The sequence below is a fragment of the Falco naumanni genome, chromosome 3 (genome assembly GCF_017639655.2).
Source record: "Falco naumanni isolate bFalNau1 chromosome 3, bFalNau1.pat, whole genome shotgun sequence".
Lineage (NCBI taxonomy): Eukaryota > Metazoa > Chordata > Aves > Falconiformes > Falconidae > Falco > Falco naumanni.
In genome coordinates, this window is record NC_054056.1 from 84,979,098 (window position 1) to 84,998,235 (window position 19,138).

Genomic DNA, 19,138 nt, shown 5'->3' on the forward strand with positions numbered 1-19,138 from the left:
TTCGAAGTAATTTTCTGTATTTTTACATGATATAACATACTGGGTTTTTTTTTCTATTTGGAACTTCATAAGCTGTAGCATTAAGTAAGACCATGTTCACCAGTTGCTGCTTCCCTCATATTTTAGGAATTCAAGTAGTGGCATGTTGCCCTTCAACTTTTGCCTAGAATAGAAAAAAAAGTAATCAATTTCTTAACCATCTTTCCTTCAAATAAACCTACATCCTGCCTTTACAGCCCTCTTCTGTTCTCGGAGGAAATTTGTACTATCTTTTTTTTTTTTCTATCTTCCCAAGGCAGTTTTTTTACAAACATTTTAGTAACTTTTGTTTATCTGACCATTACACATCATATACTAATTGCTGCAGGGTATAACATACTAAGACAAAGACTCCAAAGTCAAATCTGTATATTTTTAAGACGATTGGCAAATGGTAAACACTAATATTCAAACATTTAAAAATGTCTGAGTCCATCTTTAGCATTGAGTTACATCAAGAATTTGGATTTAATCTTGAAACTCTACCTCATTAGTATAATATTGTGTATATATGCCCAAGTAATAGGAAAGCTGAAACAGCCTTTCTGTTGCTAAATTAATTTCCCTCAAGGGACTATTAGAGATCTCACATTCAGATCCAAGCATGGAAAGAAAAAAAATTCTTGGTGTTGTGTTAAAAAACAGCAGAACACTGGTTTGTTACTAAATTTATCTATTCCCTTACATTTCATCAGCTGACTGTCCAAATGAATTCTTGCTGTATGAGCAAGCATAGGAGCAACCCATGTTTTATTTCACCTGCTGCCAACAGACTGATTTCTATTTTCAGAGTCTTTCTGGATTGCTATTAGAAATGGTTTGTTTGAAGAATAAAAAACATGATTTGTGTTTTTCATATTGAGGAACAAACTAAAAAAGCTGTAAGTGGAAGATACACATCTTTAATCTTGCATTTGGATACAAGTGAGAGCAAGGTCTATGCAAAAGCACTGCAGTCTAAGATGGAAAAAACAGTTCAAGTGGGCACTGCCAACTATAGGTGTACACTGGTTTTTTTTTCTATCTTGAAGCTTGTCAGGCTCCATGGAGATGCAGACAAGGGCTGCTTACGTCTAGCAGATACAGAATGCATTTAAACCCTCAGCCCGGTTTATTTGCTAAAGGTGCCATCAAACTCTCCTGAACGTAACACGAGAACAAAAACGATGCGACGATGCTTTGCAACAGCCCACAGTTACCTACCAGAAAAACCCCTAACAAATGCAGGTTAAATCCCATACTCTGTACAGGTCTCAGTTCCAGTGCTACCGTCTTACAGGAAGATTGAATAAAGTGTAAATGTAAGACCAAGATGCGACTTTACAAACAGGTCCTCAAAATATTTCTAAGAAAAGGTGCAGCACAACTTTCTCCAACAGATGACTGAAGTTTGAACAAGCCTCGCCAGCAGCCTCTTATGCCTGTGCACATGGCCAGCAAGCTTCGCATTTCGTGTCCTGCTTCTGAGGTGCTGTTTCAACAATTACAGGAAGGGGAAGAAAGAAATAGCTCTGTATTGCCACGCTTACAGCGAATGTCCCGAATTTTTTGGCAGGGCCACTCTAGCTGGTCCCAGACCACAGCAGAAACAGAAAACCATGAAAAACTAGGGTCAGTGACAAGAACATCTGGGATATTGCATGGAGCTGGAATCTGTTCTCACACACAGGTTCTACAAGAACTTCTGGCTAAAGCTTTGCCTCCTGTTGTGCTGCCGACCTAGTCATCTTCTTAAAAAAATGAAGGGGTGAAAGAATGAAGAAAGGAATCTTCAGGCGCAAGGAATCTTTTGATCGTTAGACAGCTGACGTTCATAACACACTAATGATTTGGAAAAAATAATTCAACCCATAGGCATTCTGCTCAGCTTAGTCACACAAGCAGTGCTTACAGGTTTAGCTTATGTGACAAGATACCTGCTAGCTGACAACTGGTATTTGTTAAAAGTAGGTATAAACCTGCAAATTGGAATGGAAGAGTTTTTGCTCACTTTGCATCTTGCGTACCCTGTTAGATTTGTGCAAGGCACTAGAGAATCAGGCACATTGTTTCAGGTGGAAACCATTTTATGACTAAGATAATCTGAGTTTGTAACATCCAATAGCTTCATATAGGAGCGGCTGGAGCACAGTCACATTTTAAAAACTGCCATAAAATTTCCCACTTCTAAAATTATCTCCTTTTCCAGATCTTTTGGGGGATGGGGTAAATGGGGAAGTGGGAAATAGCTTTGTTATAGCACGAAAACTCCTGAAAAAAATAATTGGGATCTATACAGTTGATCTCCACTCTGATACTGATGCTGGCAATTTCTGTTACCAGCATCAATAATACTAAGTGGTTAAACCCAATAGAATAGATCCTTCCATTTTTATATCTTGGGGGGAAAGATCTGGCTTTTGATATAAATGAACCCATGTCCAAATCTCTTTAGCACACAGAGACAGTGTGATGAGTTCAGGCTGCTCTTTCTGACTTCTCCAGGTCAGAGACAATGACCTACCTCCCACAGAGAAACCAAAAATAAGGGAAATGACATGTACCAATGACGATAAATGACCACAGCATTCAGGCTAGCTCTTCCTTGGGAAAACAAAGAAATCTGGCTCTTTCAGAGAGGCTGGTGCAGAAGTGCGAGATGAATCAGACGTTGGGAGGACACCGATGCAGCCTAAAGCAACACAGAAGCGAGAGACTGAAAAATGGAAGAGGTTACTTCAGATCACGCTCCATACCGCCAGCTCAGGAAAGGCTTTGCTGACATTTCTGTTCCTGCTGGGTGTGTCGGGAGGACAAAGGGGATCTCGGCGGCCACTGAAGTGCTCACGCGGCATGAAGTAATCTGAGTTCAAAGCATGAAGCGACCGGTGAACGCTTCAGGCGGGTCCAGACAGCTGTGCTGTCTTGCTATCGCTGGCCATGGCTGAGACACGTTAACTCGAGGAGTGCCTACTTTTGAATCAAAATGCCACAGCCATGAGATGCAACACTGATTTAATATAAACTGCTGATTAAAGGTTGTGTAAAAATACTGGTAATTTAGCTTTGTCCTGGCAGGATCAATCAAGTATCTTCTGTCCTCTGTTTTGCTAATACCAACTTTTCATCCTCTTTCGATGATTTGTGGCTTTTGTGCCTATATGTAATCCGTATCGAATTTGTACCAGAGGGCAATCCGGTCTGGCAACAAAACCATTCTCCTGTGCAGAAATTCATAAAGAATAATCTTATTACAATAATTCGTAAAGTGCCCTCAGGAAAGGTGCTCACAATGCCATGACATTATAGAAACAATATACAATCGGATACATTATTTTCAAAAGAATCTTCCAAAGCAAAAGGGAAAATATAAAAGGAGGGGAACAACAAATATAAAGGCAAATACTGTCAGTCTAACAACAGTCAAATTAATTATGGAACGCTTTTTAATTAAGTCTTGGAGTGCTCGTAAAAATGAGGGGGCAAACTGGCAGGAGTATCTTGGAAAAGTCCCGAATTTTCTAAGTTCTACCAAAGTAAATACACCATCCACAAGCTTGGTGTTTGAAGATGAAATAACCATGAATTACTGTGAGGTATTTTACTAAGGAAATTGAAAAAATACAACATCCAAAAAACCACCATGACCCACAATTCACTAAAAGGAAACAACATAATACAGTGGCTATGTATATCCACTGACCTTTAGTGTCTTGTTTTTTATATTTATAAAGAAAACAATCTTTCTCCTCCCTATTGATCCCAATTTTTTTTACTATATATATATATAACCTATGTAATATATAGTTTTATATATATATAAATACTCATACACGCATATGTATATTTATTTCAGGGTCTTATTAGATTTCAGAGTCAGATTTTTGTTTTGGTTTTTTAAATGACTTAGAGAACACAATTGAGCAAAAAATCAAGTAATTGCGTGCATGCAAGCGTATCTTGCCACTTGCGCACGTAAATTACACAATTTGTAAACAAATGCAGAAATAGCATCCTCAAATTAAGCATCTGATCGCCCAATTAGCTTGTTCAAAGAAAATCAGATAATAACTTTCGGTAGCTCCTACTATAAATTTTACTTCTCAGTACTACATTACTGAATTCAGAGTGTACATTCTAAACAACTGCATTGTTATTTTGTGCTTTTACGCAGGCATAAGTAGCAATGCACACTTAATAAACCTACCAAGTGAACTTTGGACCACATTTTAGAAAGCTGTTTAGATACTTAGAGTTCCCTTATTTCAGTGAGAATGAGCCATCTTAGACAATAATAACTGTCTAACAACAATAAAAAAGAAAAAGCTCTGGTCTGATTTCAAATTGTATGAAAAAAAAATAAATCCAGGAATTTCTGGTCCTCCATGCCTCTACTGATAAGCAAAATTTTGCTTCTATGTCTTTGATTTTCTTTAAGGAGTCTGGCTTTCTTTAATAGGCAAGTATTGTTTAACTGTATAGATTCATAGCCTAGTAAATCCTCACTTCATTTTCAAACTGAAGCAAGTTTTAATTAATGGTAATTGAATACAAGTTGAGACAGAACACCATCTTGCCGCATTCTGGTGTATACCTTCTAACGGACAAAGAAACCAAAGCACCCAAATCTATCCAAGTATTGCAAGTAGAGAAACTTGTTAATTCGTACATCAAAAGGAGTTAAGAAATGGACTTTTACCATAAACATGTTGTTCCTTTGCTGTTGTACTTTTTTGAGATGACATGTGAAAAGGAGGCATTTTCCTTTTCTCTACCAATTTTTTGCGTCAAATAAATCTTAGCAACTTTAATAGGGAGGAAAAAATAAGCTGAGCAAACTATTATCTTAACAACAATCTCTCAAATAAGAGAAAAGGAAGCAAGAGCAGAACTGCTGGGCTGGATCATGTCCCTGAATAGGTATTACATATAATCCTAGTGGCCACATTTACCACTTCTTTATAGGCCTCCTGCAGCAACAGCCGTGCTGGTCCAACTGTTCATCCTCCCTCAGAAATGGGAGAGTGCTAATAGCTACTGGACCCCCATTATATTCTTAAGGGTTTCAATCAAGCATCACTGAATTTCTTCTCTCAGCTTCTTGTGACAATATCTGCTGGTGACTTTCCATTGCTGCTTTTCTTCCTCTAGAGGATCAACATCCAATTTGGTACTTAAATTACTTTGTTCCACTCCACTGGTCTGTGCCTGGTTTAAAAATCTTCCAGAAGCACTGCTTGTCCTTCTTGCAAATTCAGACTTTGCTTTTCTCCTATAAACAAACAAACGAAAATCCCAACTCCTCCCCACATTCCCTTTCCAAAAATATAATATAAACATGATCATTTGTATCAGGAGAATTATTTAGCAGTCTCCAGTCTTGGTACAGCTTTTGTTGAGAAAACTGTAGTTTATATGACTCTGAAGTGTTTATTAGAAAGCTTTCAAAAAGAGATCTTCATTTCAGGAAAAGAAAAATTGTTCAGTTTAGCAAATACAGACGTTCACAGCACAGAGACTGAAATGGTTAAAAATGATCCTAAGGAGCAAGTAGCTCACAGAGTTAGCAAAAAAATTAACTTTTTCCTTTCTTTTACAGAAAAACACTAATAGCTGCTCTGGTTTCCATAATTAGTACGACAGAATTTTCTTGTATGTTCTTGGTTTTGCTTTTTTTTTTTTTTTCTCTATTGCTCCACACAGGTTTTGATTAGTGCTTCTCCTTGGCTACAAGTGCTTCACTTTGAAAGACAAAGCTCTTTAAAAAAAAAAACAAAAACCAAAAAAACACCCACCCCAAAAACCCAAAACCCCCAACACCACATCACTGGAGGGAAAATGGGAAGTGATACAGTGCAGCTGCAGCAATCTGGTTCTGCTGTTGTCATTCCCCATCCCCAAATCCTCTGCATAATTTCAATCTTTAGTCGATGAACCTTTGGCAGGCCTTCTTCCATCGGCAGGCAGTACACCACATATCTCTGTTCTCCATCCCATAGACCTTCCGACACTTTTTCCCCTCCCCTCTAGGCTTCCTGTCAGAGAGAAAGGGAAGCTTGTTAACGAGACGCTTTTGTAGCTTTGCTTTACCACCCTAAGATCAGGACAACAATCTCAATGGAGTGCGGCAGGCAGAGAACCCTTGGCCTTTCCAAGGGGTTTTGGGTCAGCTGGGAGCTGACAAAGCAGACAGACATACAGCTGTGACTCCACAGCTCTGAGGGACCAGTCCTCCTCGCCTGGCTTCTACGGCCTCTGCAGCAGCTGCTGCGCCTGCTCCTCTGCTCCAAGGGTGATGCCAGCAATACACCAGCCCTGACTTCAGCCAGCACCTGAACTTGATCTAGATAAATGGTATTTCAGCCACATTAAGTGCCAAGCCGTAATGGATAGTCATAGTTATTCTACAACACAGTTCAGGTCACGCCAGGCAGAAGTCCTCTTTGCTGTAGAGCTGCGGTATAAATATTTTGCATAGCTCTGAGCAGCAGACCTTGACTGCCAGTAGGCAGCAGCTATGCAAAAGAGGGGAAAAGCTACCAGCTCCCAAGCTTGCCAGTGCTTCCTGCATGGTGTGCTCTGAGCTCACTGACTGAAAAACAACCAAGTGACTGAACACAAGTCTTAACCCTTGCCCTCATCTGCAGCACGTTCACGTGTGCTCCTTCTCTGTCGTCCCCAAAGTCAGCAAGGGAGGTAGTATTTGCTTTTAAAGCTGTAGCAGTTGTCATGTTTTTCATCTTATAACCATGCTCAAAAGTTCAGAAGTTTAGAAAATGATCAAAGTAACCGTTAAAATGGAGATCTTTTTATTCAACACATAGCGAGCCAGCAAACCTGAGGAGCAACGCTACAACGAGTAACCCAATGCTCACTACAGCAGTGCCATCTGCCCTGGCATCTTTGAATCAAGGAACTGTACAGACAGAATTGTTTAATACCTGCGTTACACGCTGCGTGGCACACACCGGAATTGCCTGGTGATTCCTCTCTTGCATATCATACATCACTCTGATTAGTTAACATTCATTAATGGGCACAATCCCTGAACTGGGAAGATCCTAAGTTTGGTTTGTAGCGTATGCAATGGTCTGAGAGTCACGAAGAAAATAAAAAGCATGAAATCTCCCTTTTGTCTCATTTTAGCGTACAGTCACACTTAGGACTGTGAGAAATAAGGAATTGCTTTAATGTAAGAAATGTAGCGTCACAGTCTGATTTTTCAACGTAATTTTTTGAACACTTTCAAAGTAGACTCCAGTCCAACATCAGTTAGCTTTAATGGAAGTGAATGCACCTTATGTCTCGGAAGACAAGGTATAAAAAGCTTTGCTTCGATCTAATTTGTTGTAAGATATCGTTTCTTAGAATTCAGTTGCGGCCAAATACCACGCTGACTGAAATGGTGCTGAACACACAAACCAGCCCAGCCTTTCAGGGAAAACAGCAGAGCCACGTAATGCAGTTCAGGATGCTTCAGCTGAAGCAGCGAATCTGGGCAGCATTGCTTTACAGGGCAATTTAGATCTGAACTCCAGGCATGCCTGGCATAAGGCCTGCAGTTTTGCTTCAGTCTGCCTTTTTCATTTCACAACAACTCACTTTTCCCCTGAATTCATTACCTTTGATGGTAATGAAACGCAAAACAGGTCCAGAATGCTTATTCTGAAGTGTTCTAGTAAGAAACTGCCTGACAACTGCAATCATGGTTGGTAGCGTGTTCTTTTTGTTCCTTTGGCCACTGACATCTTATTTACTAAATGCCCTCCAGGTTCTGAGGCTGCTGGTCTGTCAGCAGGAGCTAATGGTCCCATACCTCAAGCCAAATGCTACTCTAGGCGGTGATGAAAGAACTGTGTGGGACTGTTTCTGCTCTCCACTCCCTGCAGGACGATTATGAGTTGGTGAGACCTGTCAATACAGACAAAGAAACTGCTTACGAAGAACATACACATATGAATGTAGTATAAACACTTTTCCCAGAAAATGCAATTCATGATGCATGGTGGCAAGGAAACCCAGGAAAGGTTATCATACAACATACAAACAGAAGCTGTAGGTCTGTTTAGAAAGATGTCCATTTAGCATTACATTATATTAGCTCCATTTTGTTTCCCTGTACTTCCAGTCCTCCTAACAGAACAGACCAGAACACAGATTAGCATCGTTGCAGGTTTTAGGAAATACAGAAAATGCATTCATTCCTATTTAAGAACTCTGAATAGCTCTTATGAAAACTTCCTCGAATGTCAGCAGAGAAAATAACTGGAAAAATAAAACTCCAGCCTATGCTGAGATCAACACCAATAACCACTACGAAATAAAGGGATTTCACGCACTGCTCCTGTCTGTGACTTGGCAGTCTTTGTGGAGAGACAGCCTGGGAGAAGGGCATTTGCTGCAGGGCAGTAACATTGTGGCCCTCAAGGTTTTAATGGGAGTGCAAGGCAGCCCTTCTGATCAATGCTGCTAGTAAGATGTACTGGATTATTTCCTTTATTCTGCACTGTAAACCTTCTCAGCGGGTGTCATCCTTTGTGAATGTTCCCGAGTGAAGGGTGTTGTTTGGTCTTCTGAGACTTTTCGAAATAAGCCTCCTACATGACCCTAGGAGTTGGCAACATTATTTGAGAAATCACATAGCATAAAGCTTGGCTTTAAATAATTCCTAAATTATTTACTGCTAGGGTCTTATTTTGCTCCTGGGTGAAGGCCACAACTACTTTACATCTAAAACACAGGAAAAAAAATTATGAACACTCATTTTTTGTTATGTACAAAACGTAGCAAGCTTCATTTTGGCATCTGATTCACAAAGTCACTGCCTCCAGCAGCCAGAAACTGCAGATACTATCATAGTTCCCTGCATTGCTGCAGTCTCATAGTATCTGGAAGAATGGCAACTGACCTGACTTCAAGAGAGTTATTACTTCAAGGGAGCTGCTTCACAGTAACAAAAAACTAACCAAGACTTGTAGCGGAATGCAGACACATTCTCAACTTTTACTCTTGGCTGTTAACTACAGAAACTTCTGATTTAACTGCATGTGCAGCTCACACTAAACAAGTTTTGACCATTACTGATATACCTCCAAAACCTGAAAGAATTTCCTCTCTGCCTGTTTACCCTAAGTCATGTTTTACACGTCCAGAGACGACACTAGCTCCTTCTATCCTATCACTCCAGAATAGAGGGCAGCGTGTTGTCTACTACTTTATTCCTATCTTTCATCAACCACTTACCTTGTTCTACCTAGTAACGATCAAAACACTGAAGACAAAATGCAAAATGGTAACATTTTTCTAGTCTTTGCCATTTACTACACATTGCACGGTTTCCTAGTCATCAAGAGCAACCACAGATCTCCAATCAAATCTGCTAAGATGCCTAAACATTTTAAAAAACAGAAAATTTTTATATCTACCACTACTAACTGATACTCAACGTAGTCTTTGGTTATCATTAAACAAAAAAGTACTTTGATGACCTCCTGTGTTATAAGCAATTCTCATTGCTTCCAAACACAGAACAGGCTTGAGCAGTAACTGCAGCGAACAGACTGCGCCTTCCCTCACGTTCTCCAGAGAAGGTCTCTACACCGTGGTTTCCACAGACTGGCATACCAAGGCAGCTAAACTGCACCGAGGCTGAACTTCAGTGTATTTTAATACACTTTGCAGCAGGTCTTAACAATACCAGTTAGCTGTACTCCTTTGTAGGCAACACCAAGAACATATTAGAGGTGGGCTTGAGAAGGCAATCCTTGCCCCTGGAGGCTTTTCATGTTTGAAGTGTTGTCTAACACAGACAATTAACGTGAAACAATAACGTGTGTTTGAAGCAAGAACCTGTTTCCAGTTACGTCTCCTAGGGGAACCTGTGGTTACAGAGATTTGTGACCTATAAACATCAGATTGTCAAATTTAAAGATACTCTCTCCTGTTCAACCTTTTTGGGTCTTATGAGCAAGCAGGTTAAAAATCAGTATCACACATTAGAGAGCATGCTGGCATTCCAGAAGACGTTACATAAAAGTGGAACCATATAGTCATTATGTCAAGTCCTCCAGTACCAAGAGATACAGACTCCACCATTGCTCATCCCTCATCATTGCTCAAATCATTGCGTCATTTAATTCACTCTGCTCATTCGTCCTCATGCTGTGCCTTATTTTTTCTCCTAGTTCAGTCTCAAGTGGTAAAGCAAACATGAACTTGTCCTTTCTGCTTCACGCGGAGAACTGCACCTACCAATGATGCACAGCTCTGCCAATACTCAACCCTCTCTTGCACTTCCCTAAGTTATTTTAGGAAGATGCTAAGAAAAGGTGTATTTCCCGTCTGCCTTGGGAATCTAACTTGATGTGTGACTCAGAGCAGAAAGTATAAGGACTTTGGAGATTCCCCTAATTCTCCTCTAGCACTAAAAGCCTTCTAAATAAATGCGTACAGTTAGATGCTGTGAATACCCCTGAGCCTAAAGCAGCCGCATACTGAACCCCGACTGATCCAGCTGTATGTACAGCTTGTTTTGAGGCACTTAGGAACTTGCTGGTAAGCACATTCATGTTCACAAAGGCCTTCGGGTACTGCTCTGCTAAAGACTGCCTGAAAGCAAGGACTTAATGCAAGTCATGATGCCTGTCCGAACACCCCAGTTCCCAGAACAGCAAGTAGGCAGTGCTCGGTCTCATCGAAATTCAATGTCCACAAGACCCGGGGAATTACCGGCTGGTCAGTCTCACCTCTGTGCGTGCCTGGCAAGATCATGGAGTAGATCCTCCTGGAAACTATGCTAACGCACATGGAAAATCAGGAGGTGACTGGCGACAGCCAAACATGGCTTCACTAAGGGCAAACAGTGCCTGACAAATTTGGTGGTCTTCTACAACAGCATTACAGCACTGATGGATGAAGGACAAGCAACTGATGTCATATACCTGGACTTGTGCAAAGCTTCTGACACTGTCCTGCATGGCATCCTTGTCTCTAAACTAGTGAGACATGGATTTGACAGATGGACCACTTGGTGGATAAGGGTTGGCTGAATGGTTGCACTCAAAGATGTCGTCAATGGTTTGATGTCCAAGTGGAGACCGGTGACGAGTGGTGTTCCTTGGGGGTCAGTACTGGGACCAGTGCTGTTCAACATCTTTGTCAACAACATGGACAGTGGGACAGAGTGCACCCCTAGGAATTTTGCTGACGACACCAAGCTGAGTGGTTCAGTCAATGTGCTGGAGGGAAGGGATGCCATTCAGAGCGACGCTGACAGGCTTGAGAGGTGGAAATGTGCAAACCTCAAGAAGTTCAACAAGGCCAAATGCAAGGTGCTGCTCACAGGTCGGGGCACTCCCAAGCACAAATACAGGCTGGACAGAGAATGGATTGGGAGCAGCCCTAAGGAGAAACGCTTCGGGGTGTTGGTGGACAAGAAGTTCAACATGAGCTGGCAACATGTGCCTGCAGCCCAGAAAGCCAATTGTATCCTGGGCTGCATCAGAAGAAGTGTGGCCAGCAGGTCAAGGTGGGGTGATTCTCCCCCTCTACTCCACTCTCGTGAAACCCCACCTGGAGTGCTGCGTTCAGCTCTGAGGGCCCCAACATAAAAAAAGACATGGACCTGATGGAGCAAGTCCAGAAGAGGGCTGAGGATGATCAGAGGGCTGGAGCCCCTCTCCTATGAGGACAGGCTGAGAGAGTTGGGGTTGTTCAGCCTGGAAGAGAGAAGGCTCCAGGGAGACCTTATAGCGGCCTTCCAGTACAGAAAGGAGGCTTATATGAAAGATCGCAACAGACTTGTTAGTAAGGCCTGTAGTGATAGGACAATGGGTAATGGCTTTAAACTGAAAGGGGGTAGATTTAGATTAGATATTAGGAAGAAATTCTTTACTGTGAGGATGGTGAGCCCCTGGCCCAGGTTGCCCAGAGAAGCTGTGGGTGCCCCATCCCTGGAAGTGCTCCAGGCCAGGCTGGATGGGGCCTGGAGCAACCTGGTCTGGTGGAAGGTGTCCCTGCCCATGGCAGGGGGGTTGGAACTAGATGGTCTTTATGGTCCCTTCCAACCCAAACCATTCTATGGTTCTACTTGATGATTCTATCCCACTGGTGAAAGAATAGTCAAATGTGTGCAAACCTAGAAGGCTGGGTTTTTCAGGCAGGTTGGTTTGTTTCATTTTGTTGGGGTTTTTTGGGTTTTTTTTTGCTAAACAGCCTTATAAATGCTTTTAGAGATGTAAAGACAGTTCATATCGTTCCCTGAGCAGTTTATAATTCTGCCATCATAACTGTTTCCCAGGTTTTTGTATTGGGATTATTTTTAAATTGTACTTAAATCACTGGCATCTCCATATAATTCTCAAGAAAGTGATTTTGCATTTCTTAAAACTCTTTTAAGAACTCTCAACTCTACAGCCACCGATCAACGTTGTTGCTCGAACAAGTAAATTCAATGTGTACATGTCTAATCCTGTCCTCTTAAGTGTCTGATTTACAATGTAGCTAATTGCATTTTTAGATTCCCAACACTCCTGGCACCAATTTCTGCTACTACACAAAAGAAGCCAGTTTGATAATTACTCCATATCAAGCCCATTGTTGGGAAATAAAATTCTCGAGGAACTTTATGGATAGCATGCTCTGTCAAGGCACTCTTGTTGAAATTGCTGCCAGCATGATGTCTTTCACTGTTAGTTTTTTCTTGATGGAATTTAATAAATATTCATTGGCAGAGCGCAGTGTAATTGATTCAGCCACTTTCATTTTTTATCAGCTCTGCAGGATGCCACAGCCTCTGCAGAAAATCTCCAAGATTTGCCAAAGGTTGACAGTAAGAAGCTTTGGAGATTCACTTGGTGAAGAGAAGGGAGGGAGGGAAATAGTATCTCCTATCGCCATGTGTAACATTCACTGTCAGTAGAAAAAAGCTATATGGTTCTTTGGATTAGCAATGTGCCTTATATAACACACTTTAAAAATTCATAAATTCATTAAGTGTAATATTAAATGAGATGTTATGATATCAAAAAGGTTTATGGCTACAGAATACCAATTTATACTGAAAAATGCTTTCCAATAAAAATTAGGATACAATACATTAATATTTATTTCTATTCATTATACAGAAGATTTTCCACTCTCATAAATAGTGATTTACATTTACTTTTAGTATTCACCATGCTAGGCACCAGAAGCCTAATCCCTTTGAACTCTTCATAAAGGTTTTTAACTCCCCCTACAGTATCCACATCTATATTACATTACGTTTAGGACTACTGGAAGTTGATATTTAAGCAAACACCACATTTTTGCAGTACTGGTCATGAAATTAGGTCTCGTACACTAACATTTTTGAAGAAAGAGTCAGAGCTGACTCAACATCTAACACATACATGTAATATATCTTCATTAAAAAGTTGTAAAACTGCAATATGTATTAATATCAAAATGCAATATGTATTGAACACATTTTCTGTATAAAACAACAATTTTCTGCTAACAATAGGGGCTACATATATGTAATCTCTATATGTAAAAATCAGACTTTGCATTTCACCTTACTGTTTCTTTCAGTTGACTTTTAAGTATGCTTCAGACTTCCTTTAGGTAATGGCCTTACTGCTTGAAACCAATTGGCCTGTTAGCATAATGAACACCTTGCTGATTTTCCATCTAGCTTTCTGAGAAATCTCTTAGTGGCACAAAAAGGAGCATATAGTGCCAGGCTCTGCACCTATAAGAATGTTCTTTTGTAAGCATATAGTTTAAAAACATATGTACTATAGATCCAATTCTCTGACTGTAGACACCGATTCAAAAAACAACTAACTGTACTGAATTAAAGAGACTGGCAAAGTGTTAAAATCAGCCATGCTGACAAACTGAGGCATATATTTACTTTGTTTCTTTTTGGTATCTGTTAAGTCGAATTTAATTCTATTGTGAGACACCGTGAAACAAAACACAAAGTCCTATAAACTTATTATTTTTTTCTTTCTTTCTTTTTTTGTCATTCACTTACTGGAATGCCGGTGAAGGTAACTGGAGGCGACTGCCAAGAGATGCTAAAGCTACTGCCATTGGGAGTGAATTTTGTTGAACCTGGAATGTTCACTGGAGGAGTGGCCTGTGTGAAAAGAAAATATTATTCCAGTAAGAACCACCATTCCTCTACCAAAGCATTTCACAGGATCTTTCGCTCCCTGAAACTGCAAACCTACAGAAGACCTTCCAAGGTGGAAACCACCTGCACGGTGACAAGCATTTTACCCTTATAAGAGGGATAATCATAGATAAGGCAGTAAGGAAGGGACATGTATGTTACTGTTCTTAAAACCTTTTTTAAAGAAAGATGGCACCTCTCACAAGAATCCATCCAAAACCCTTAAAAGTTAGATCTCACAAAAACCCACAGAAAATCAAACATCATATACCAGTAACTTTCAAAATAATGCCAGCTAGCAAAAAGTCCTACAAATGACCCCCTGTTCCACAGTGATAAACAAGGCTGTATTTAGACTGATGGCAGCTGGTTTAAACAACTGAAGACCAGATAACGAGGCTTCTTGGACAACAGGGTTAATAATCAACAGTAAGGGTTGGCCATTTCTCATTTATCAGATAAATCTTTAAGAATCGTTCCAATTAAAATGTCTTTCCAATCAAAAACAAGGAGCTGAAAATCATCACTGGGATTCAAAAAACAGCTCTTAAAAGACTAAGCTAAAGCAAATATTTGAAGGACACCTGGACCCCTTGAACTCATGCTCTTCCCATCTGGGCTGTAATACCCAGTGCTGCCCTGTGGTGCAATACCCAATAATATGAGCTCAGACCACTGAGCGTCTTTCATCTTCTGCCTTCCCTCTAGTTTTCCCACTGGGCTATGAGCCCTCAGGAATTCTTCCCTGCCCCTTTTTGAATTCCATTTAATTTACAGAGTCAGGAAATTCATACCTTGCAGTTACCCTGCCTAGCAGGAGCAGGAGCAGCCACTATGAACACAGGCTCTCTTTGACTCCTGAATTTCAAGCTTTCAACACAAAAAAAGGTTCCTTGGTTTAAACTTACAAAGAACTAGCTATTAGAAATTAGCTTTTACTTCTGCCCTTCAGTTGCCTGCACGTGGTATTTAAGTGGCAGTTGTGTTTGAGGCTGCTGAAGTTGTCTCACCGTTTCAAGGAAGAGAGTGCTTCCCTGAGCCACCAGGCAGAGAGGAGTGATGAAAAACTACAACCTGATAGTCCTATTAAAGATAATCTTCAGAGTAAACAAGCGCTGAAGCAATCCCCTGGAGTCCCTCCAAGGAAAAGAAACAGAGACCACTGGATGCCTCCATCTATGACAGCGATGCTCTGCAGGCTGCAGAGCCTGCTGATAGCTCCAAGAGAACCCACACAGACATGTGAAGCAAATGTCCACTGAGCTCCATAAAATATAAAAACCTCACTGAAAGGCATCAAGAAAAATTTGGCAACTCCAGATGGTACCAGTAGCGCTTCATTACAACCCTGTTCAAACGGGAAGGAGTGAATGACCACAGCACTTCTGCCAGAAAGAACTGGAGGCAGCTGGGCTGGCAGCGAGGCAGCACTGCCTCTGCTCAGATCCCATCAGGGTATCCGCTCAAAGCCGGGCTCAGCACAGTGTCTTCCTCAGGTATTCGAATAAGATCCGCAGTGGACATCCCAGACGCTGAAAGAGCCCCCCTGTAGTTCCTCTGTAACTAAATTTTAACAGGTACAGGCACTCGTTTCATAATGAAACATAAGAAGTTTAAATTGCTGTAATTTTCAGTTACCCAAAATACTGTGGTGCTCAGCTCTATTTTTTTTTTTTCTCAGTGTCTAAATATCTGCCTCAAACATGATCAGATTTAGACAATCACCTTGTTCATTTGCTTCCCAGATGTGCATCTTCACTCATCAAGCACAGCTGCCTTTTTCACACTGACATTTTGGACGATCTCTTCCATAAAGCAACACTGTAACATTACAACAAACTGAAGAGTTTCTGTACCCCGATCTCACTTTGCTTAGAGACCTCCATCTGACTTCCAACCAGAATATATTAGTGGATTATTTATAATTATTTATTTGTGCCAACATTGCCCTTACATCTGAAATAGCACGTGCTTGTCCTATTCCCTTACCATGTTTGTCCTCCCACTTTCTCCCCAGGCAGCAACCCCAATCTCTCCTTGCTCCTGCTTTGCCTGAGCTTTCAGTCCCTGGGCTGGAGAGGCTCTCCATGTCCTCCCTCTTCACTGATCACCTTCTTTCCACCTCTTCTAACTGAAGCCCATTGCCCTTGAACTTAGTTGACCAGAACTCTACTCAGGATCTCAGCTGAAGTTATCTTGGGGTCTTGTCCAACAGCATTAAAAATCCCTGTCTCTCCCAGATATTGATTACCCAAGAAAACTGCCCTTTTTTTTCCCCTTCACAGCTCTATTGTTGTTGGCTCATAGTCATTCTGTGCTTGATTAATGAATATAGGTTTCCTCCTCACATAATTTTCTAACTACCTCAAGTTTATAGCAGAAAAATCTCGTTAGTTCCTAAGATGCAGCACTTTGCGTGTTCTGTCATTAAACTGCATCCAAAACCTATTATTCTGAAGATCACCCAGCCATGTAAGCATGATATATAAATCTCTGCACTGCTGACGTCTCCTGACTTCATTATCAGGAAAGTTTATGACAGTATTTGTGTAGTACCAAAATGATTAAATGAAACTGAGATCAGGCCCAAACCCAGGTTTTCATTCAACTCCACTAATAACATCCAATAGCCCTCTCAAAATAACTCTCTGCTGTTCTCCTCGACTCCCCAGCTTCCTCTCCTACACTAAATTTATTCTCTAGCCCAAGAAATACTGACTATATGTTTTAAGATCAAATGCTCTCCTCGAATCCAGAGGGGTTTGTTCTGTACGGCTTCTTTGTTGTTTACAAAGCTACCCTGTCCAAGGAACATGTTAGACTGTTCTAGTGTAATCTTCCTTTCGGGTTCCTCCACTGCAGTTCACCTCATTTGCTGTACTTTCCACGGTTTCTTCGATTATTCTTCTAAATCTTTCCTCATCCACAGGACTGGGTCAGACAAGTGTCAGGGCTTGCCTGCTCACTTTCCCTTTATATCTTCCTTACTGCAGGTATTATAATTGCCATGTTCCAGTCATACGGGAAATTGCATCCAACAGATCTGTTTAGGATTCTTGTGACCCAGCTTTGGGTTCCATAGTTTTTTCCCTTTTTTTAACAGGTATCCTGGGATGAACATTATTCAGCCTCCCTTATCCAAATTCCTTGAGCTGTGCATTTTGCCTCTTCCCTCCTAATGAAGTAATTTCAATGTTCATGCTCTCATCCATATGAGAGATTGTCTTCATCGCTACATTCCCATTCAATACTTTGTTTCAGTTTTAATACAGATAATATTCAAAAGTAGAAAAAGTTTTGAAATTCTGGACATGGCTCGCTCCAGCAAGCAAACTGCAGGAAATATGGTGGTATTAAAGATGCTGTCATCATCGTCTCTTCTATTCTCTTTTACACAACAGATTAGTCACAAGAATGTTTAAATACTGTGAGTGAAAGCTGGAATCAATTCCTCCTCTTGCTGGTGAGAGGCGAATCTCCACCTTGCCTCCTGGAGAGTGCTCTTCTTTCTGGGCTACAGGGACCCTAGCACAAGATGCCATGGACCTGCTCTGCAGAAGCTGCCTCCTTTGCAAGGACAATCTGAATGCCTGAACAGGGACCCCACCTCCCGCTTCCAATTAGAAAGCCTTCAACAGTGTGGACTGTCACTCCTTGCTGATGAAATGAAGTATTGAAACCAGAGCAACTTGAAAAGGAGACAGGGCTCAGACACCTGTAGTCTCATGTCATGGAATACATCAATTCAAATCCAATTCAAATAACCTAAACATCTGAACTAGGATTTCCTTAGGCAAGTCCTTTACTCAAAGGCTTCTTATAAAAAAAGATTGAGTGAGCCTCCAAATTGTAGGGAGGGCTGTCACGACTGTAAATCCTAAGTGAAGCAAGACTCTTCCCAGCAGCTTAGACTTGCTGCTGCACTCTCTGAGAGGCAGGGTTTAAGCTAGACTGAGAAGAAAGCCTTTCTCCCAGCTAGCTTGATCAGTCCTCAGGTTGGTGTGCTACCTGATGTAGCTCCCACCTGAGATGCCAAGCCTCCACCCATGCTTTCTGTCATGCACAAGAGTCTAAACAAGCCTGTGAATTCTGTGTAGTTTCCTCTGCCCTTCTAGTGGGTCCGCTCCAGATGCACAACAAAAAGGTTTCATCTGCACAAAGCTGTATACGAAAATTATTGCAGCTGATAAATTTAAGAGAGTTCAGTTCTCGGCTGCATACACAGGTCATGGACCACACTACTTCAAAGCCTCTATTCTTCTTCTCTCATATGGTATCCAGACCAAAATATGTCAAATTTTAGTGCACTTTTAAAATTAATGCTTTCTGTCCAAACTTAATTGGAAGTTTTTGGAACAGCACATTTTGGATCTGATTGGATTTTTGCCATTGGCAAAGCATTACCTCTAAGAGGAGGAGGATACCACATATGCCTTTTCATTCTTCCTGCTCTACTTCACATAAGCAAACTGACATTTCACACTGTACAAATAAAGGAAATTAATTGTTCCTGGGATCCCTTGGGTACTTGCCTACAGATATCTGCAGTACAAGCAGAGCTGAACTGAAGACTCTGGGGATTCGACTGGCTGAATGAGAATTTTTACAATGCAGGAGACCACATCTCAGCATGTCACCTTGGGCCCCTGTTATGGTCAGTGGAGAATTAACCGATGTAGGCAGTGGGATACACAGAGCAACTCTTCCCAACCTGAAGTATGCACCTACGTGTGGCTGGATAAACAGCACCCAAAATCCACCAGATATGGTGGGAGCACAAAGAAACAAATGACTAGCTCAAAAATGGACATCTGCATTTAAATAAGATGAACCCCTTGGGCTGCCCTGAAAAATTTTCAACCCAAAAAACTAGACTTGGCTTTTTAAAACCCAAAAATTGTGATCTGACATTTCTTCATGCATTAATGACATTAGAGTAATCAATGGAGATCACTCTCA

General features: G+C 41.1%; 1 protein-coding gene across 2 annotated transcripts in view; it reads right to left on the reverse strand.

Moving 5' to 3' along the window:
• Positions 1-246: 246 nt before the first annotated feature.
• Positions 247-19,138, reverse strand: part of ZNF704 (zinc finger protein 704) — a 98,951-nt gene continuing 80,059 nt past the window's right edge. Inside the window, exons 7-9 of one of the 2 annotated variants that reach the window (XM_040586221.1) lie at positions 14,039-14,143; positions 7,835-7,929; positions 247-6,053 (exon numbers count right to left, since the gene is read on the reverse strand). In XM_040586221.1, coding sequence (XP_040442155.1) covers positions 5,942-6,053; positions 7,835-7,929; positions 14,039-14,143 — 312 coding nt within the window. In that variant the 3' untranslated portion in view covers positions 247-5,941. The remainder of the gene's footprint in view (positions 6,054-7,834; positions 7,930-14,038; positions 14,144-19,138) is intronic. The other variant, XM_040586222.1, reaches the window with a different exon arrangement.